The sequence below is a fragment of the Dioscorea cayenensis genome, chromosome 3 (genome assembly GCF_009730915.1).
Source record: "Dioscorea cayenensis subsp. rotundata cultivar TDr96_F1 chromosome 3, TDr96_F1_v2_PseudoChromosome.rev07_lg8_w22 25.fasta, whole genome shotgun sequence".
NCBI lineage: Eukaryota > Viridiplantae > Streptophyta > Magnoliopsida > Dioscoreales > Dioscoreaceae > Dioscorea > Dioscorea cayenensis.
The window spans coordinates 2,946,845-2,966,836 of record NC_052473.1 but is presented as its reverse complement, the minus strand read 5'-3'; the positions used below and the strand labels follow the sequence as shown (position 1 = coordinate 2,966,836).

General features: G+C 34.5%; 3 protein-coding genes across 3 annotated transcripts; 2 read left to right on the top strand and 1 right to left on the bottom strand.

Moving 5' to 3' along the window:
• Nucleotides 1-353: 353 nt before the first annotated feature.
• On the bottom strand, nt 354-3,757 carry LOC120257009 (pre-mRNA-splicing factor SLU7-like). The gene is given in 6 exon segments (XM_039264646.1): nt 354-745; nt 843-946; nt 1,028-1,345; nt 1,348-1,741; nt 1,743-2,386; nt 3,625-3,757. Coding segments are annotated over 6 exon segments (1,623 nt in total). The 5' UTR covers nt 3,641-3,757; the 3' UTR covers nt 354-598.
• A 1,185-nt stretch (nt 3,758-4,942) lies between these two features.
• On the top strand, nt 4,943-14,033 carry LOC120251737 (DNA-directed RNA polymerase II subunit RPB2). Its single transcript, XM_039260378.1, has 25 exons — nt 4,943-5,328; nt 5,748-5,969; nt 6,064-6,354; nt 6,534-6,731; nt 7,422-7,486; nt 7,612-7,698; nt 7,775-7,895; nt 7,985-8,029; nt 8,141-8,278; nt 8,391-8,463; nt 8,554-8,630; nt 8,846-8,953; nt 9,193-9,309; nt 9,999-10,154; nt 10,243-10,344; nt 10,764-10,889; nt 11,011-11,088; nt 11,160-11,255; nt 11,372-11,487; nt 11,589-11,658; nt 11,726-11,779; nt 11,885-12,028; nt 12,251-12,550; nt 13,092-13,514; nt 13,598-14,033. Exons 1-25 carry the CDS (start codon nt 5,071-5,073, stop codon nt 13,715-13,717), a joined length of 3,585 nt encoding a protein of 1,194 aa, XP_039116312.1. The 5' UTR covers nt 4,943-5,070; the 3' UTR covers nt 13,718-14,033.
• Nucleotides 14,034-15,050: 1,017 nt separating this feature from the next.
• LOC120254959 (pre-mRNA-splicing factor SLU7) lies at nt 15,051-17,656 on the top strand. The gene is made up of 4 exons (XM_039262907.1): nt 15,051-15,187; nt 15,668-17,023; nt 17,105-17,208; nt 17,306-17,656. The coding sequence occupies exons 1-4, from the start codon at nt 15,172-15,174 to the stop codon at nt 17,450-17,452; spliced, it is 1,623 nt and encodes a 540-aa protein (XP_039118841.1). The 5' UTR covers nt 15,051-15,171; the 3' UTR covers nt 17,453-17,656.
• Nucleotides 17,657-19,992: the final 2,336 nt, after the last annotated feature.

The window sequence follows — 19,992 nt, the reverse complement described above, 5'->3', positions numbered from 1 at the left end:
CCTGGATATATATACATTAATGCTCTTTTTTTTTGTTTATATATGGGTTTGTTGAAATCTATACTTTCATATGGAAAAATTTTAATTTTTGAATTTAGTTATTATTAATGCACATATAAACATCCATGTGATCACTATTTTACATATTTTCTTATATGCAATTGTTTATGTACCAAACTTTTTACTTAATATAATCTATAATTTAAAAATAAATAAATAAATAAAATTTTCATTATATAGCATATATATATATATATATATATATATATATATATATAATATAAAATAAATCTACCCAAAAAAACAAAAAAATGAACCAATTCATAACCAAAACAAAATTACAAACAATAGACTTAGAAATTTGCAGAAAACTGATTATAGAACCGGGTCAATGTCTACAACACCCTCAGCAAAAACGTAATTTGAACACTTTTTCACAATTAACACTGCAAAATCCAGCAATGCAGACAATGCAACTCCATGTTTCTTTTAAAAGAGTACCTGGACAAGAAATTCTTCAAAGTGCATGACCATTACTTGGCCAATTTTTTGTCAAGCTATATATACATATAACAACATAACAACCGAAAACGACGAATCAGTGGAGAAAATCCTTCATAGGATCATCATGGTGGACCTTCTTCATTCTATATGCCTCCATATCTTCCGCGGTTACTTCATCGTTCCACTTGACATTGTATTTCCGCTTTCGTTCATCCCTTTCTTCTTTCTTTTTTTCATCCTCCTGCACAGACAAAGACATGCACTGAGTAAGCACTTTAAGGTTTCAATTATCAATAATCAAAACACACAAAGGATGATCAGATTATATTATTGTTTACCTTCTTCAGAGCTTCTGCAAGGCGTTTTTGGTCAAGAACCAAATCTTCGGGAACATCAGTACCCCAAGTGGCAAGATTCTTTTCTTCATTTTGTTCAGGTTCCTCTGCATAACACCCGAGCGTTAGTACTTCAATTAGTACATCATAGTTTCAATAACAGATAACAGAAAGATGTTGATACTAACCTTCTGAAGCTTCCTTGCGCGCCATGTTCACCTTCATCAGATCAGCTGCGGCCTCAGCAGCCTCGATTCCCGCTGAGCCTGTGCAGTAGCTGTTGCGTATCATTTGCTTGCAGCATTTATATCCCCATTGGTGATCCTTCCACCATGACCCCCACACAGTAGTGTGGTTATTAATGAACACATCTTCTTCGTACTTGCTCTTTGGAAGAGCAGTCTCCTGCCCTTTTATAATACGACCAGCACGATCATACTCGATTTCTCTCTCCGTTTGCCCCAAAAGTAGCTCTCTTGGGATCTCCTCCTCAGAAGCAGCATTTCGTACTTCTCCATGATTGTGTCCTTCATTTTCGACTTCACTTTCTCCTTGATCACCTTATAGTTTTTAAACAGTAACTCAGCTTGAGATGGAGCAGCTTGCATGTGGATATCTTGTCCCTTCTCAAAAGCTTCCCATGCATGAATGTTGAGCTGTTTGAAGTCAAGAGCTTGCCCGCTGACTCTGTACTGGTTATCACCTCCATAAAACTTCTCATTTGGATCACTGTCAGGTACAGGGTCCTCTCTCATGGATCTCGCTTTTTTTGGGTCATAGTGAGCAGAATCGACATCCAGATTCAACAGATACTTGGCGGTGTCTTCACGAATACGCAGATTCCTCACAGTTCCTGTACTCCCGCCACCAGTTGTGCGAACACGTTTCTCCACTTTCGCAAAAGTCCATCTGCTTGCTCTCATCCACCTTCGCTTCGTCCACCCTCAAGTCATCATCATCAACATCTTCTTCTTCTTCTTCATCACTAACCTGATCCTGACTCTTCTGGTTACTGTTCTTCTCCTCGAGCTTTTTCAGTTGCTGCTCTTTCAGATATTTCCTTCTTGCCTCATCCCTCGCTTCATATCTCTCAATAACAAGCCCGTAAGTAGAAGGATCATACCCATTCCAACGATCACGTTTCCCATCATAATCAAGTTCAAAAGTCTCCACCTTTTCATCAGGAGCTATATGCATGTTTGTCCATTTAGCTCCCAGCTTCCGTGGTCTATCCATGCATGACTTCTTGTCATGGGTCATTGCACCACAATTTTCACAAGCGCCCTTTCTAAATTTATCAGCTTGAAAGATCTTGGCACCTCTATCATACCATGCTTTTGTATAATTCGGATCAGACTTCCATTTTCTTTGATGCTTCAAACTCGGTCTCTCGGCATTAAGATACCAAGGTGCAGAGGACATGTACTGAGGTATGTGAGGATTAATTTCCTTTCCATCTTCATCAAGCTCAGCAGGAGCCAACCCGGCCTTCCGGGCCTCCTCCAACTCAAGTTGTTTTCGATGATCTTCTCGTGATTTAAAAGACACTGAAATTCATAGAGAAGATGATAGGTCAAGCTTCTAGGCAAAAATTGCAATGAAGAAAATAGAGCTAAAACAATTTGTTCACCAGCAAAGATCATTGCAAATTACAGTCAAGAAAGATAATCTCTTGTACATAAATTCTAGACATTAAAAAAAATCAAATCAAATCAAATCATGAATCCCAAGATGATAGGTCAAGCTTCTAGGCAAAAATTACAATGAAGAAAATAGAGCTAAAACAATTTGTTCACCCGCAAAGATCATTGCAAATTACAGTCAAGAAAGATAATCTCTTGTACATAAATTCTAGACATTAAAAAAATCAAATCAAATCATGAATCCCATATACATGAACATATCTACCAACAAAACGAGAAACAAATTACTGGCAAAAAAGAGCTTTATATATCAAAACAAAGAACACAACAAATTAATAGCAAGAGATTACAGGTCAAGTTTCCGCCGCCCAACATTACAATGAAATTAGGGCTAAATCAATTTTTTCACCAACAAAGAAAACACTCTGTTGTACATAAATTCTAGATATTAATGAAAATACTACATAAATTCTAGATATTAATGAAAAGTATGAAAAAAAAACATCAAATGAAATCATGAGTTCCATGCACATGAACATATCTACCAACAAAAAGAGAAACAAATTACTGGCAAAAAAGAGCTTTCTATATCAAAAACAAAGAACACAACAAATTAATAGCAAGAGAAAAATCATGCTCACGCGTACAGACAAGAAACACAGCACATTACAATGAAAATAGGCTAAATCAAATTTTTCACCAACAAAGAACACACTCTATTGTGCATAAATTCTAGATATTAATGAAAAATATTTTTTAAAAAAAAACCATCAAATGAAATCATGAATCCCATATACATGAACATATCTACCAACAAAACCAGAAACAAATTACTGGCAAAAAAAAAAGATCTTTCCATATCAAAAACAAAGAACACAACAAATCAATAGCAAGAGAGAAATCATGCTCAGGCGTATAGACAAGGAACACAGCAAATTACAAGAAAAATCGCAACTTTATAGCTCCTAAATTAAAAAAACCAAAGTAGAACACACACGGAACTCGAACAAAGTCACAAATCAAAGCCCTTGCTAATAATCGACCACAAATCACATCCAAAATCGATACAAAGAAGCAACGGATGCAACCGTGAACCCGAATTCGACTACAAAGACTGAAAGAGGGAATCCGAGAAGGCTTACCAGACGCTGTCGCCATGATCGGACCTGGAGATTGACGTAGAGAAGCAGAACACGCCCTAGATCGCTGTGAAAGAAGAAGAAGATCCAAACCCTAATCGGAGCAGGAATGGATTGAGATTTCAAATAGGCCCAAATTGGATGAAGGCTAATTACGTCCAAATATATATATATATATATATATATAATATATTTGGTACTAATTTATATAATTTTTAAAAAATATAGTAATATAGATAATAGAAATTTTCTTAAAGTATAAAAATTAAAAAAAAAATAGAATTTGTTTTGAAAAATTTTAATGACATGATTTTATGAACAACCAATAAATATGTGCCATGTGGCAATGTATTTTAAGATAAATAATTTATAATATATTTTTATTATTATACATGATTATGGATTTTAAGATAAAGGATGAAAAAAATCTAAAATTATATAATTTTTAATAACAAATAAAAAAAACCTATGACAATGGGGGGAAAATCCCAAAACTTCTGTCTATAATTTTTATTTTATTTTATCATTATTTGTGAAATGAAATATTTGGGATTTCCACCTGCAAAGAAAAACAGAATTTTAATGCTTGAAAAAAAATTAATTAATATATATAATTAAATGTTGCCAAGGATCAATTTTGCGGTATAAGAGCACCGGCCCAAAAATTAAATTATTCTTTTTTTTATAATTTTTTTTTATAAATAAACGATGAGTATCTCTATTTAAAAATTTATTAAAGATAAATAAATACATAAATATAGATTAGTTATGATAGTTTATTAACTGTTAGAGATTTATCAACTCTATTAAACGTGAGATGAAACAATTGGAGTCCGATCATATGCACTTTCAAAAGATTTTTCATTAATAAAACAAATTAATAAATTTTTTGCTACGTATCTCTTAAAAAAACAGAAAACGATATCGTTCTATAAAACGTCTTAAGAATAGCAAACGAACGATATTCTATAATATATGCATAATATTACAACAGTATTATTAACTCTAAAGATTCGAATTACATCCTTCATTCACCATTTAATATAATAAATGGCTGTACCGAGCAGTGGTTCATTCACTTATTTTATGACAAAAAAAGAAAATCCTAATTTTGGATTTAGAGATAAAATAATTAAAAGAAATTAATTTTTAAAATACAGTGACAGTTCGGGTACATGCGGATTATATCCAGAAATGACCTTACAGGGACTATATACAAGTATTCTAAAAATAAAAGGACTTATAAGCAATTTCGCACATTTAGGGGTATATAAGTAAAAGAACCACTCTATAACATGGACACAGTCTTAAGACCCAATAACTCTTTTGCTTTCAAAGACTCTTCATTCAATTGCGCACTTTTGCAAACCCTACTTCTCTGCTCTTCGATCTCGTTCCTCCTCGAGAAGCCATTAGAGGGCGAGCTTGAAGCTTGGAGAGAGGGCGAGGATGATGGAGGTTGGGGAAGAGTATGGTAGTGGAGGGATGGCGATGGATGATGTCTCGGAAGAGGAGGAGATAACGCAGGAGGACGCTTGGGCGGTGATCAGCGCCTATTTTGAAGAGAAGGGCCTGGTGCGGCAGCAGCTTGATTCTTTTGATGAGTTTATCCAGAACACCATGCAGGAGATTGTTGATGAATCGGCTGATATCGAGATCCGCCCTGAGTCCCAACACAACCCCGCTCGCCAGCAAGATTACCTCGAGGTTCATTTTCCTAAGGATATGGCCAATTTCATTGATTGCAAACAAGAGAAGGAATCAATTGAAAGACTTTGTGAAATTTCTCTAAAAAAAAGGCTCAGTTTTTTATCTAATTTAAGTTGGCAAGTGGTCTTTTGGATGGGTTTAATCTAAAAGTAACGAGAGATTTTGTTTGTGGGGTTTCCTGAAGTCTCTTGCTGATTTGCTCTGCTCTTTTGGAATCAAAATTCAATCTCCTATAATCACCTTGGAAATACGCTTGTAATTGCTGAACTTATACTATCATTATCTCATGGCAAGTTAGCTGTCTTGGATTACTTTGTTCAGTGTCACGAGCAAGTACTTTTCAGGCTGTAGCATATATTTATGTTCTTTCCCTCACTTTATTGTGCTAAACATGGTACGCATGTTCTTATTTGCAGACTATCTACAAGATAAGTTTCGGGCAAATATATTTGAGTAGGCCTATGATGACTGAATCGGATGGAGAAACTGCCACTCTGTTTCCTAAAGCTGCAAGATTGCGGAACCTGACATATTCAGCTCCATTATATGTGGATGTCACTAAAAAGATCATCAGGAAGGGCCTTGATTGTGAAGAAGTGACTGAGACCCAAGATTTTGCAAAAGTGTTCATTGGAAAGGTGATATTTTAAAAGCATAATTAGTTAGTTAATTCCATGTTTTGTTAGTGTTGCTTACCATCAACTACTTTCATTTTGTTGGTCTGTTTTACAGGTTCCTATTATGTTACGTTCTAGTTACTGCACATTGTTTCAAAATTCAGAAAAGGACCTTACAGAACTTGGAGAATGTCCATATGACCAAGGAGGATACTTCATCATTAATGGAAGTGAGAAGGTCCTGATTGCACAGGAAAAGATGAGTACAAATCATGTCTATGTTTTCAAGAAAAGGCAGCCTAACAAGTATGCATATGTAGCTGAAGTAAGATCCATGGCAGAGTCTCAGAATAGGCCTGCAAGTAGCATGTTTGTGCGAATGCTTTCTCGCACAAGTGCTAAAGGGGTTAGTTAATTCATTGCTTATCTTTATAAAAATGTAAATGCACTCACCCTTAAGTCTAGTGCATTCCGTCCAGGACCCTATGCTGTTCACCAGCTACATTTGGAATTCTGTAGCACTTGCTGTTCTTGTTTAGATCGTTGAAATGGATCGAGATAGATTCATGCTTCTTGGTCTTGCAGGGTTCTTCGGGACAGTATATTCGGGCAACTCTTCCATATATTCGGGCAGATATCCCAATAATTATTGTTTTCAGAGCATTGGGTTTTGTGGCTGACAGAGATATATTGGAGCATATATGCTATGATTTCTCAGACACACAAATGATGGAACTACTGCGACCATCATTAGAAGAAGCCTTCGTCATACAAAATCAGCAGGTTATTTATTCAATTTCTGTTCATTGTCCCCTGCCAATTGAACTATTGTGAGATGCTCTTTCACATGCATGAGAAATGAAATGAACATCTGAGGAGATACTACAGAATTACGTGTACTTGTAGCTAGAAAACTTGAATATATCTTTAAGAATAGAGTTATAGCTTCCAGAAAACATTGGTATAAACAGAATGCAGACTTTTTTATTAATAAAAAATGTGTTGAACAATTAAATTTCCACGTTTTACTTCAATAAATTATTGATCACAAGAAGGTAGTGTTGTGGAACAGTTGAACTGTGGTGATTCAAGATACTTTTTTTAGCAAGAAAACTTTCTGCTGCGTTATGCTTTTTGTGTTTGCTTTCTCATTATATGGTCCAAGTTGCTGTAATTTTCATATGCAAGACTACTTAAAAATGTTCCCCATAATTGACCTTTCTGTCTATAAATTTGAAGTTTCTTTTATCTTTCATCTTTTCCTTCTCCTTTCTGCTTCAAAAGTTCCTTTTCTTTTAAAATGCGAGATTTCTGCGCTTCAAGTGCCTTTGGTATAGGATTTTACAGTGCTTTTTCATATGCATGTAAGGCCAATATGAATATTTGAATTACTTAATCTTGTGAAGATCAATTTCTTGGTGTGGAGTGTTTCTTTCATACTGTATTATAATTTTGGTTTTACCACTCATGTAGGTTGCATTAGACTATATAGGAAAGCGAGGGGCAACTGTTGGGGTGACAAGGGAGAAAAGGATCAAGTACGCTACTTAGAAGTCTCCCTTTCCTGTGCTTCACTCCAATTGTTATCTGCAGATATAAGCTTTAGTGTGTTTCTTTGTTGTTTTTGCGTTGCTTGAATTAATTACTATCGCATATGATGCAGGTATGCTAAAGAGATCCTTCAAAAAGAAATGCTCCCCCATGTTGGTGTTGGGGAGTATTGTGAAACAAAGAAAGCTTATTATTTTGGGTAAGGCCTGCTTGTTTAGGGGAAAAGTTACTGTTGATGGAAAAATTGAGCAATTTTTTGTATGTTATTGCTATAGGTATATCATCCATCGGCTTTTATTATGTGCACTTGGCCGAAGACCTGAAGATGATAGGGATCATTATGGCAATAAAAGGCTTGATCTTGCTGGACCTTTGCTTGGGGGCTTATTCAGAATGGTTTGTTCATTTGGAACTCAAGGGATTCATTAACTTTTGTATGTTTCACGCTTGATTTTTATTTCTTATCTACTTTTTTACATGTGCAGCTATTCAGAAAATTGACTAGGGATGTCAGATCCTATGTCCAAAAGGTTTGCATGCATTAGATAACAGTTCTTTAGTTGATGTAAAACAAAAAAAGCATGCACCTCTTGGAACACTTTTTATTCATTGATGTGCTGATCCTGTTGATGATGAGACAGTGTGTTGATAACAATAAAGATGTCAACTTGCAATTTGCAATTAAAGCTAAAACCATTACTAGTGGTCTCAAGTATTCTCTTGCCACTGGAAATTGGGGACAAGCCAATCAAGCTGGTACTAGAGCAGGTGTTTCACAGGTTCATCTTCCTTCTCTTTCTGTGTTTCCTCATATTTGATGTAGTCCATGACAGTATTCCTTTATTCTTTTTGAGGCAAAATCAATTTATTTGGATATTTTGCATCTGACAGGTGTTGAATCGCCTCACATTTGCTTCTACTCTCTCTCATTTACGAAGATTAAACTCTCCCATAGGCCGTGAAGGTAAAAGGATTTGAAGATCACCAATTTAAGTTCCATGCTCTCAGTTTTCCAACAATCTTGTTTCTCATGAGTATTTCTATATCAAACCAGGTAAGCTGGCAAAACCCCGACAGCTGCATAATTCTCACTGGGGAATGATGTGTCCTGCTGAAACTCCTGAAGGACAAGTATGTATCTGTCTTTTCAACGTATAATTTTGTTTTAGCCAAGCACAAAATTATTTCTGTTCAGTGTGGAGGGGAACTGCCCATGTTATTAAATTGGAAAAAAAAAGCCTTGATATCAAATTGGCACTAGAGTTGCGGAATTGGCCATGTTATGCCGAGTACTTTAGTTTACTTATTCTTTGTATTTAACCATATTGGGATCTATTTTTGTGCAGGCTTGTGGTCTTGTGAAAAATCTAGCCTTAATGGTGTACATAACAGTTGGGTCAGCTGCAAACCCTCTTTTGGAGTTTTTGGAAGAATGGAGTACAGAAAACTTTGAGGTGAAGTTATCTTCTTGCAAATTTTAAATACATATTCAGGTTTGTTGTTGCAATGTCCTGTTTCCTTAATGTGCATGATCCACTAATATTTAGAGTGATTGCTGATTATCCTCTTCTAGTCATTAGCATAAAAGAATTAATTTCATAGTGGATCACATTTTTGTTACTTTCTTCAAACAATTAGATTGGGTATGCAAGGGCCTTTGCTTTTGATCTTATTCATTGTTTTGCCTTTGCAGGAAATATCTCCTGCGGTTATTCCTCAAGCTACCAAGATTTTTGTTAATGGTTGTTGGGTTGGCATTCATCGCAATCCTGATCTCTTGGTGAAAACTCTAAGGAAGTTGAGGAGACAGGTCTGCCTCTGTGTTTTTCCGTATTTGACCTTCATGCTTAGGTGCATCTCTAGTTATCTATGCTCATGGAACATATTCTTTTTTCTTCCCATTTGTTTAATCATTACCTTCTGATTATTATTCTCATACCTGCCTGCCTTAAGTCATTTCATGTAGTACTTGGACAGATTTTACTTTACTCATCCATGTTTATCATCTTTCTTTTTATGTATTTTCATTGATTTTCTAGGTAGAAAATTTTGAACATATCATTTTCCTTTGTAACTTCTTCATTTTACATCACATAAGGACTAACCCAGCATTATTTTTATGTGTTTGAGTCTCACAAGGCTGCATGAGCATTGAGGAACTAAACCTAGTTTTTTTTTAAAAGAAAATAGAAGGAAAATGATTAGAAAAAACAGACAATGATTTTAAGGAAAAAAGAAAAAAGAAAAAAGAAAAAGTGATCTTATGAATCCCGTTTCTTTATTTGTTTTCCATCTTATTTTATTTGTATGGACAAATGGATGAAAAAACTTATCTCCTTTTTTTAATCCAAGCAATTATTATACAGCAGCTCTCTGGAGGTCTGTTTATATTTGCGTTTGTTTCTTTCAGTTTGAAGCCTTTCTGATTTGTATCTCCAGCTATTTTTATGTCACTCTATTGAAACATATTTTATTTTTATTATACGTTTCTTTTTCCAGATTGACATCAACACTGAAGTAGGAGTCATACGTGATATTCGGTTGAAAGAATTGCGGCTTTACACAGACTATGGTCGTTGCAGTCGCCCACTTTTTATTGTGGAAAAACAAAGGCTGCTGATAAAGAAAAAGGATATTAGAGCTCTTCAAGAAAGGGTCTGACATCTAGTATTTCTAGTTTTGTGTATAAATTTTCATACCATTCAAGTATCAATTACCTATCCTTTATCTCTGTTATTGCCAGGAAACTTCGGAAGAAGGTTGGCATGATCTTGTTGCAAAAGGATTCATAGAGTACATAGACACTGAGGAAGAAGAGACTACAATGATTTCCATGACCATTAACGTAAGTATTCATAGCTTTCTGCTAATGATGATTTCCTTTTTATTCAGGCAATGGGATTTAAATGAATTATGATGAGTAATTTCTTATTCTGCTCCATTTATGATATTGTAACTTGTAAGATATCTTTTTTATTGCTGTTGTACATTTGATGTGTTTTTTCGTGCATAGACATTCCTTATCTTGGTGCGACACATACTGAATTTGCATTTGCCTTTTTGAGACAAGAAAACAAGCCTGAAGCTTAAATTTTTTTTAGAAATTATTTTATTATAGTAATATTTTGTTACATATCTTTTGCATTGGTACTGACTGAATTAATAAAGTACGCAATGTTTACGAAGTCATGGCAGCATGGAATATGTTAGCTAATGAGTATGTATGAAATAGATTAACAACTTGTTGGCAATCTACACTTTCAGGATCTTGTAAATGCAAGGCAGAATCCAGAGGAGGCATACTCTGACACGTATACTCATTGTGAGATTCATCCATCATTGATTTTGGGTGTTTGTGCGTCTATCATTCCTTTTCCTGACCACAACCAGGTAATAAATACTAAGTGGAAACTGTCTGTTGGCTTCAGAACAATGCTTATCATCAAACCTTTTCTCCCGCAATTGATTTCATCACCTCTATCTGACTTGGTTTTGCACTTTTTTGTTTCAGTCACCCCGTAACACATACCAGTCAGCAATGGGCAAACAAGCTATGGGTATTTATGTGACAAACTACCAATTACGAATGGTGTGTTTATGCTAGCCAATCTCTTTCTTGCTTGATAATAACAATACTAATCTCTGATATTTGTTTTACAGGACACTTTGGCCTATGTGTTATACTATCCACAGAAACCACTGGTTACTACTCGTGCCATGGAACATTTGCACTTTAGGCAACTACCTGCAGGCATTGTAAGAAATTTTGAAATTTTCATTGCCCTTTATTCTTTAGATTTGTATCCAGTGTTGAAATATTGTTAATGAAATTTTTATTATTTATTTGTGTGTGTGTGTGTTTTTTTTTTTAGAATGCAATTGTTGCAATTGCATGTTATTCTGGTTACAACCAAGAAGATTCTGTCATCATGAACCAATCTTCGATTGATCGTGGGTTCTTTCGGTCTCTTTTCTTCCGTTCATACAGGTAACTTGTAACAAAAAAATTTAGGCCTGATTGACTGTTCTTTGTCTTAGAATGTCATTTGATATATTAACCTTGCTTATTAAAATGATTAATTTTAACAGAGATGAAGAAAAGAAGATGGGAACTCTGGTCAAAGAGGATTTTGGGAAACCAAACAGGGAAAATACAATGGTCAGTGCAAAAGTGATTACAATCTTCTCAGTAGCGGAGAAATGTGTACTTATCCCTTGTTTTGTAGGGCATGCGACATGGGTCTTATGACAAATTGGATGACGATGGTCTTGCACCTCCTGTGAGAAAAAAACTATATATATATATATATATATTAGCTGTTTTTTTTTCTTTTTCTTATCTGTGGGATGAAAATGTTTTGCTTAATATTATTTCTTCACATCAGGGTACGAGAGTTTCTGGAGAAGATGTCATTATTGGCAAAACATCTCCAATTCCCCAGGATGAGAGTCAAGGGCAAGCTTCAAGATACACCAGGCGTGATCACAGTACCAGTTTACGTCATAGTGAAAGTGGGATGGTTGATCAGGTAATCTAGCCATTGCTTAGTTTTTTATTGATTCGAATATAGTACAAAATGTATTAAATTTAATTTGTTTCTTAAATAGATGCCTTATAATTTTTAGACGTGTGCTGCTTAAATTGATATACATAGTCTTAAATTATCTAGAGTCTGACTCTTTATCTTCTGTTCTCCTGATTTTGAGCGCAACATGTTTATTCAGTATTGATTAATTTGATCTTTTTGTAGGTTCTATTGACAACGAATGCTGATGGTTTGAGGTTCGTCAAAGTAAGAATGAGATCTGTCCGGATACCCCAAATTGGGGATAAGTTTAGCAGTAGACACGGTCAAAAAGGAACAGTTGGCATGACTTATACACAGGAAGATATGCCATGGACAGTAGAGGGCATTACACCTGATATTATAGTGAATCCTCATGCCATTCCCTCCCGAATGACAATTGGTCAACTCATTGAGTGTATTATGGGGAAGGTTGCTGCTCATATGGGTAAGGAGGGTGATGCTACTCCTTTCACTGATGTCACGGTGAGTAAATTTCTTTAATCATTTCTTTAATTTATTTATGATGGTATACATGATGTCTACAGCCTCCTAATAAAGCCATATGTTCTAGTTATGATCTATTTGTTATTTTGAGCACAAGGTTCTGAGATTGAGATTATCGAAGATTGTCATCCCTGTGACAAATATAAAAACTGGAAGAGGTAACTAAAGGCTCAGTTTGCTGTCAACAATGTGGCCTTCAGTTGCAACTAAGCATCATCCAGCATAACCCATTTGCTGTGTTCTTGAAAAATATGTGAAATATAATGGGGCATTTAACCTATAACAGAAGATTTAACAGACCCTAGTACTAATGGCAATTACTTGGCAATGTTGGGATTTATTAGAAAAAAACCTTCAGCGATGGGAAAACCTTGGAAATGCTTTAAATTTTCTTCTGGTTCCCAAACGTGTGGTATCCTAATGATCTATGTAATTCTAGATAAGCAAACACGAGTTAATTCTATGTTTTTTTCCCTTGCTATGCTATCCAATTTCAAATTTATGAATTTTATTGCTCCAGGTGGATAATATTAGCAAAGCTCTTCATAAATGTGGATATCAGATGCGCGGCTTTGAGACAATGTACAATGGCCACACAGGACGGAAGTTGACCGCTATGATATTTCTTGGACCGACTTACTATCAAAGGCTGAAGCACATGGTTGATGATAAAATCCACTCTCGTGGCCGTGGGCCTGTGCAGATCCTCACAAGACAACCAGCAGAAGGTCGTTCTCGTGATGGAGGCCTGCGCTTTGGGGAGATGGAACGAGATTGCATGATTGCACACGGAGCAGCACATTTCCTGAAAGAACGCCTGTTCGATCAGAGCGATGCTTACAGAGTTCATGTCTGTGAGAAATGCGGCCTCATCGCTATCGCCAACCTGAAGAAGAACTCCTTCGAGTGCAGAGGTTGCAAGAACAAGACTGACATTGTCCAAGTGAGTTTTCCTTCCTTTTACTACTGTGTCAAAGAGAAAATGTTCGATTTCATTGTTGTGTCTAATTTTGTGTGATTATTCAGGTGCATATTCCGTACGCTTGTAAGCTTCTTTTCCAAGAACTCATGGCCATGGCGATTGCTCCACGAATGCTTACAAAAGAAGTCAAACCAACGAAAGATCAAAAGAAGAAATCAACTTGATCTGTGCCGATCATTACCCAAGTTTTTTCGACATAAACTGTGCTGACAATGCATGCATGTGATCTTCTCAAGGTTCATAGACTAGTAAGAGTCATTATTCCCCATCTTTGTTTGAAATTAGTGTATCGTCATCGCAAAAAAGGATGAACAAGTTGAACAATATAGTCTTGAGGATCGAACTAGTGACTAAATATGTTCTGTTCTTACAACTTTGTATTTAATGACTCATAGTTGAAATTGGCACACAATCAAAAAGCTGTTGAAACATTGGCCTGTATGTATGTTTTGTGCCTTTTATCCACTGAAGAGTTTGTCTTGTTTCTGAGTTGAAGGAGTTATAATTACATGGTCACAATGTTTCAGTTCAAATCTGGTTTCATGTCGAAGAAAGAAAATAATTTAGTGGACTCGGTTCTGTGGTAACCATCATTAAACTAAGATGCGGTTTATTTTTAATTATTAGTTTATAAATTTTGTTATTTGTTATTTATTTATTATGTAATATATAAATAAATTTTTAATTATTTTAAAAAATTAATATTTTTTATTTTTAAAAATTATTAAATTGAGACAATCGAGGATAATTCATATTTTAGTTTTGTTATTTATTTATTATATAATATATAAATAAATTTTTAATTGTTTTAAAAAATTAATATTTTTTTTCAAAAGTTAATAAATTGAGGTAATCTAAGGGGTAAAAATAATTCATATTTTGGTTCAGTTATAACTTCCATTTCTCGTTAAATAACCTTAAAATGCTTGTTTGTTATTATTGCTTGCTGCTAAGTATCTTTGTACATACTACACAACCAATTTCATCCTTGGCAACATTAAGTAAATGTACTAATTTTTTATTTTTAAAATCTACCATTAAACTTCTGTTTTGTTTGTCTAATTTTATGTACTATTTTCAAGTTGAGAATGACTGGTTAGGAATTTGATTGGTATGTTTTTGGTCTAGTGTTTTGCCTCCGAAAAAGAAGAAAAAAATTGTAAAATCAAAGTGCATTTATGGAAAAAATATTTTAATTCACTAGTCCTGATAAAATAAACTTTTATTTGTAAAGAGGAGCTCTGGAGATTTAACACATGTAGTCTTTTTGATAAAACACATGTAGTCTTTTTACTTGCTATTAAAAAAATTATTAAATATTTTCCCATTTCTAATTTTAGATTTTTCAAAACAATTTTACTGCAGACTTTATTATTATTATTATTATTATAATTATTATATACAGTAAACTATTTTATTTTTCTTAGATTTCAAATTAAATTACCTTATCTTTTAAATAAATAAATAAATAAATAAATAGTCTTTATATGGTTGCGATTCTTTTTTTTTTTTTAAATTAGGGCAAAGATTAGGGTTTGGAGAAACCTATCTTTTCCTTCTTCTTTCGTAGCGATCAAGGGCGTGTTCTGCTTCTCTTCGTCAATCTCCAGGTCTGATCATGGCGACAGCATCTGGTAAGCCTTCTCCAATTCCCCCTTTTTAGTGTTTGTGCTTCTAATTTGGTGTCAAAGTTGCCTCCTTTGCTTCTTCTTTGTGATTGATGTTTGTCTATCCCACAACTGCTTCGATTTGTGATTTTGTTGGCCATCTGTGTGTTCTGCTTTGTTTTTTTAATTTAAGAGCTAGAAAGTTGCTATTTCTCTGTAATTTGGGTGGATTTGTTCCTGTTTGTAGGACGGGATGTCTTTAAAATTGGTAATTTACGCCTGAAAATTATCTTTTCTTCTAAGAATTTGTTGTGTTCTTTGTTTTCGATGAAGAAAGTTCTTTTCTTTTCTTTTCTTTTCTTTTGTTGGTAATATGTTCATGTCTATGGGTTTCATGATTTCATTTGATGTTTTTGTATTATTAGTTCATTAATATCTAGAATTTTTGTACAAGAGACTGCCTTTTCTTGCCAGTAAATGTGCTGTGTTTTTTGCTATGAATTTCAGTGTCTTTTAAATCACGAGAAGATCATCGAAAACAACTTGAGTTGGAGGAGGCCCGGAAGGCCGGGTTGGCTCCTGCTGAGCTTGATGAAGATGGAAAGGAAATTAATCCTCACATACCTCAGTACATGTCCTCTGCACCTTGGTATCTTAATGCCGAGAGACCGAGTTTGAAGCATCAAAGAAAATGGAAGTCTGATCCGAATTATACAAAAGCATGGTATGATAGAGGTGCCAAGATCTTTCAAGCTGATAAATTTAGAAAGGGCGCTTGTGAAAATTGTGGTGCAATGACCCATGACAAGAAGTCATGCATGGATAGACCACGGAAGCTGGGAGCTAAATGGACAAACATGCATATAGCTCCTGATGAAAAGGTGGAGACTTTTGAACTTGATTATGATGGGAAACGTGATCGTTGGAATGGGTATGATCCTTCTACTTACGGGCTTGTTATTGAGAGATATGAAGCGAGGGATGAGGCAAGAAGGAAATATCTGAAAGAGCAGCAACTGAAAAAGCTCGAGGAGAAGAACAGTAACCAGAAGAGTCAGGATCAGGTTAGTGATGAAGAAGAAGAAGAAGATGTTGATGATGATGACTTGAGGGTGGACGAAGCGAAGGTGGATGAGAGCAAGCAGATGGACTTTGCGAAAGTGGAGAAACGTGTTCGCACAACTGGTGGCGGGAGTACAGGAACTGTGAGGAATCTGCGTATTCGTGAAGACACCGCCAAGTATCTGTTGAATCTGGATGTCAATTCTTCTCACTATGACCCAAAAACGAGATCCATGAGAGAGGACCCTGTACCTGACAGTGATCCAAATGAGAAGTTTTATGGAGGTGATAACCAGTACAGAGTCAGCGGGCAAGCTCTTGACTTCAAACAGCTCAACATTCATGCATGGGAAGCTTTTGAGAAGGGACAAGATATCCACATGCAAGCTGCTCCATCTCAAGCTGAGTTACTGTTTAAAAACTATAAGGTGATCAAGGAGAAAGTGAAGTCGAAAATGAAGGACACAATCATGGAGAAGTACGGAAATGCTGCTTCTGAGGAGGAGATCCCAAGAGAGCTACTTTTGGGGCAAACGGAGAGAGAAATCGAGTATGATCGTGCTGGTCGTATTATAAAAGGGCAGGAGACTGCTCTTCCAAAGAGCAAGTACGAAGAAGATGTGTTCATTAATAACCACACTACTGTGTGGGGGTCATGGTGGAAGGATCACCAATGGGGATATAAATGCTGCAAGCAAATGATACGCAACAGCTACTGCACAGGCTCAGCGGGAATCGAGGCTGCTGAGGCTGCAGCTGATCTGATGAAGGTGAACATGGCGCGCAAGGAAGCTTCAGAAGGTTACTGTCAACATCTTTCTGTTATCTGTTATTGAAACTATGATGTACTAATTGAAGTACTAACGCTCGGGTGTTATGCAGAGGAACCTGAACAAAATGAAGAAAAGAATCTTGCCACTTGGGGTACTGATGTTCCCGAAGATTTGGTTCTTGACCAAAAACGCCTTGCAGAAGCTCTGAAGAAGGTAAACAATAATATAATCTGATCATCCTTTGTGTGTTTTGATTATTGATAAATGAAACCTTAAAGTGCTTACTCAGTGCATGTCTTTGTCTGTGCAGGAGGATGAAAAAAAGAAAGAAGAAAGGGATGAACGAAAGCGGAAATACAATGTCAAGTGGAACGATGAAGTAACCGCGGAAGATATGGAGGCATATAGAATGAAGAAGGTCCACCATGATGATCCTATGAAGGATTTTCTCCACTGATTAATTCATCGTTTCTGTTGTTTTGTTGTTGTTATATGTATATATATAGCATGACAAAAAATTGGTCAAGTTACAAGTAGTGGTCATGCACTTAAAAGAATTCTTGTCCAGGTACTCTTTTTGAAAAGAAACAATGAGTTGCATTGTCTGCATTGCTTGATTTTGCAGTGTTAATTGTGACCAAGTGTTCAAGTTACATTTTTACTGAGGGTGTTGTAGACATTGACCTGTTTATTATTATTATTATTATTATTATTATTATTATTATTATTGTTATTATATTCTTTGAATAACTGAAAAATATTGGTTGAAAAAGAAAGCAAATGAATAGAAATTGCAAGACCATAACAAGGCTTTCAAGCAAACATTATTCTGATGAATTTACAAAGTAAATGAACACTAAAAAGAAATATGAATCTCATTAATTTTCAATGGAATTAATACATACATGAAAATATAATAAATTAAAGAAACAATTTGTGCATACATCTGGCACATCCACGGTTGCTTTGTAAATAATTGATTTTGATGTAAGACGGTAAAGACAGTAAAGATGTGTACTCTTATGATAACAAGTTTACCAACCATTTTGACTTTGTTTTTATTATTCACCATTTGTTCATACAAAATAAATAAATAAATAAATATTAGAAAAATATGGTTGGCACCCTTTCATTATTATTTTTAAATAATTAAATTTCACTGTTGGAAATTCCTGATTTAGCGGCACTGATTATTTCCTCAAAATATATTCACATTTCCATTTGTAAATTTCATCTTATTAAAATTCAAACCACATAATTTATTTAAATAAGTAATAAATAAAACCTACAAACATATATATATATATATATATATATATATATATATATATATATATATATATATATATATATATGCTTTAACAACATGATTTTTTTTCAAAATATTTTGTAAAAAATATATACTTTCAAAACAAAAACATACCCTTAGAAACAAGAGAGAATGAACCATGGTAAGTAATCAAAACAAGCTTATATATCTTTAGATACCTTTGTATAAACCAAATATACTAGGGTTTGAATGAAAATGTATAGAGAATGCAACCCTACAAACAAACAAAGAGAGAGAAAGAGAGAAAGAGAAGGAAGGAGAGAAGATAAGGATGACAGATAGAGCAGAGAGCACAATTAAAACAACAGGGAACCATTTTTCACCATTGTTGATGAACTGTGCTCTCTCTCTTCTGTCATCTTCTCCACCTTCTTCATCATCTCTTCATCATCCCTATGCATGCATTACACCAACCTTAAAAAACATATCAAAAGATACAAAACAAGCATGCATGATATCTCACGTAGTAAATAATCATTCAAGTTGATATCCATGCATATTTCAAACCAAACCATGTTTATATATATATATATATATATATATAAAGAAGAAGAAGAAGTGAATATGTATATATATATATATAAGAGAAGTATATATGAAGAGAATAGGAGAGAAAGTTTGCTGTAGGATGTGGTTATATAGAGAGAAGAGAGGGTGGTGACTGGATGGAGGAGGTTAAGAGAGATCTTATAAAACTAATAAGATTATTTGGTTATGAATCATATTTGTTAGTTTTTATTTGAAAATTTAGATTCCACTCAAGTTGGAAAATTTTAATGGCTGGCACTGAGAGAGCTTTTATTGCTGTTTCTAAAAACAATAGCAAATGGTCATCAGAGTGTCTCACTCTCTCCACAGATTTTTTTTACTTCTAAAAGAGCAATAAACTCCTTCAATTTTCATTTTAATTCTTTTCTAGTCTTTCTTCTTTTGTTGGAAAAACTAGTTTATTTTTCATTACAATTTATTTTAATCTTTTTTTTTTGTTCTTTCAAACCTTCTTCACTGAAGAACATTGGTAGAAAACATACTTTATTATTATATATATATATATATTCTTAAATTAAAGAATTAAGGGTGTTTTTGGTAATATGAAACTTTGGCAGGGACCTTGAGAGGGAGAGGTCAACATAAACTTTTAATTTTGAGGGAAATAATGGGAAATGTGATAGTGATAGAAAGGAGAGTTAATATTGGGATACCTAAATAAGGAATCCTTGATGGTGACCGGCTATTACAGGTTGCCATGTTTGGGTTCCATTTTTCGCATTTTGGGAGTTCTAGGGTTTGTGAAAATTTCCATATTCAATATCATCAAATTGAAATCCCAACCTACATTGATAATAGAGAAATAGTTTATATATAGGATTTTATTTTTTAATACAAAACAATTGGTAAGTAAGACCTATGAGATTTACTTGAGAATATTTTCTTTAAAGAAGCTAAAAATAAATCTACAAAAAATAGATAATTAAAAAAAGGAATATTATATAATTTAAAAAGCTACAGGGGCTAAACAATAATTCTGCACAAAAGTGCTAGTAGATAATTAAAAAAACTACAATGGGCTAATCAGTGATAATTTAAACATTCAAGGACTTGTAAATAATGTCTCACTTCGAATAATTAAAACAAAGAGTTTTCAGTTTTTCTCTTTCAATCTAAAT

Excerpts from the sequence above, each read along its gene's own strand:
- LOC120254959 (XM_039262907.1), top strand. Across the intron at positions 17,024-17,104 it reads GCGCAAGGAAGCTTCAGAAG|AGGAACCTGAACAAAATGAA; the intron begins GTTACTGTCAAC and ends GGTGTTATGCAG. Across the intron at positions 17,209-17,305 it reads TTGCAGAAGCTCTGAAGAAG|GAGGATGAAAAAAAGAAAGA; the intron begins GTAAACAATAAT and ends TTGTCTGTGCAG.
- LOC120251737 (XM_039260378.1), top strand. The coding sequence starts at position 5,071 with ATGATGGAGGTTGGGGAAGAGTATGGTAGTGGAGGGATGGCGATGGAT. Across the intron at positions 11,089-11,159 it reads CAAACTACCAATTACGAATG|GACACTTTGGCCTATGTGTT; the intron begins GTGTGTTTATGC and ends TTTGTTTTACAG. Across the intron at positions 11,256-11,371 it reads GGCAACTACCTGCAGGCATT|AATGCAATTGTTGCAATTGC; the intron begins GTAAGAAATTTT and ends TTTTTTTTTTAG.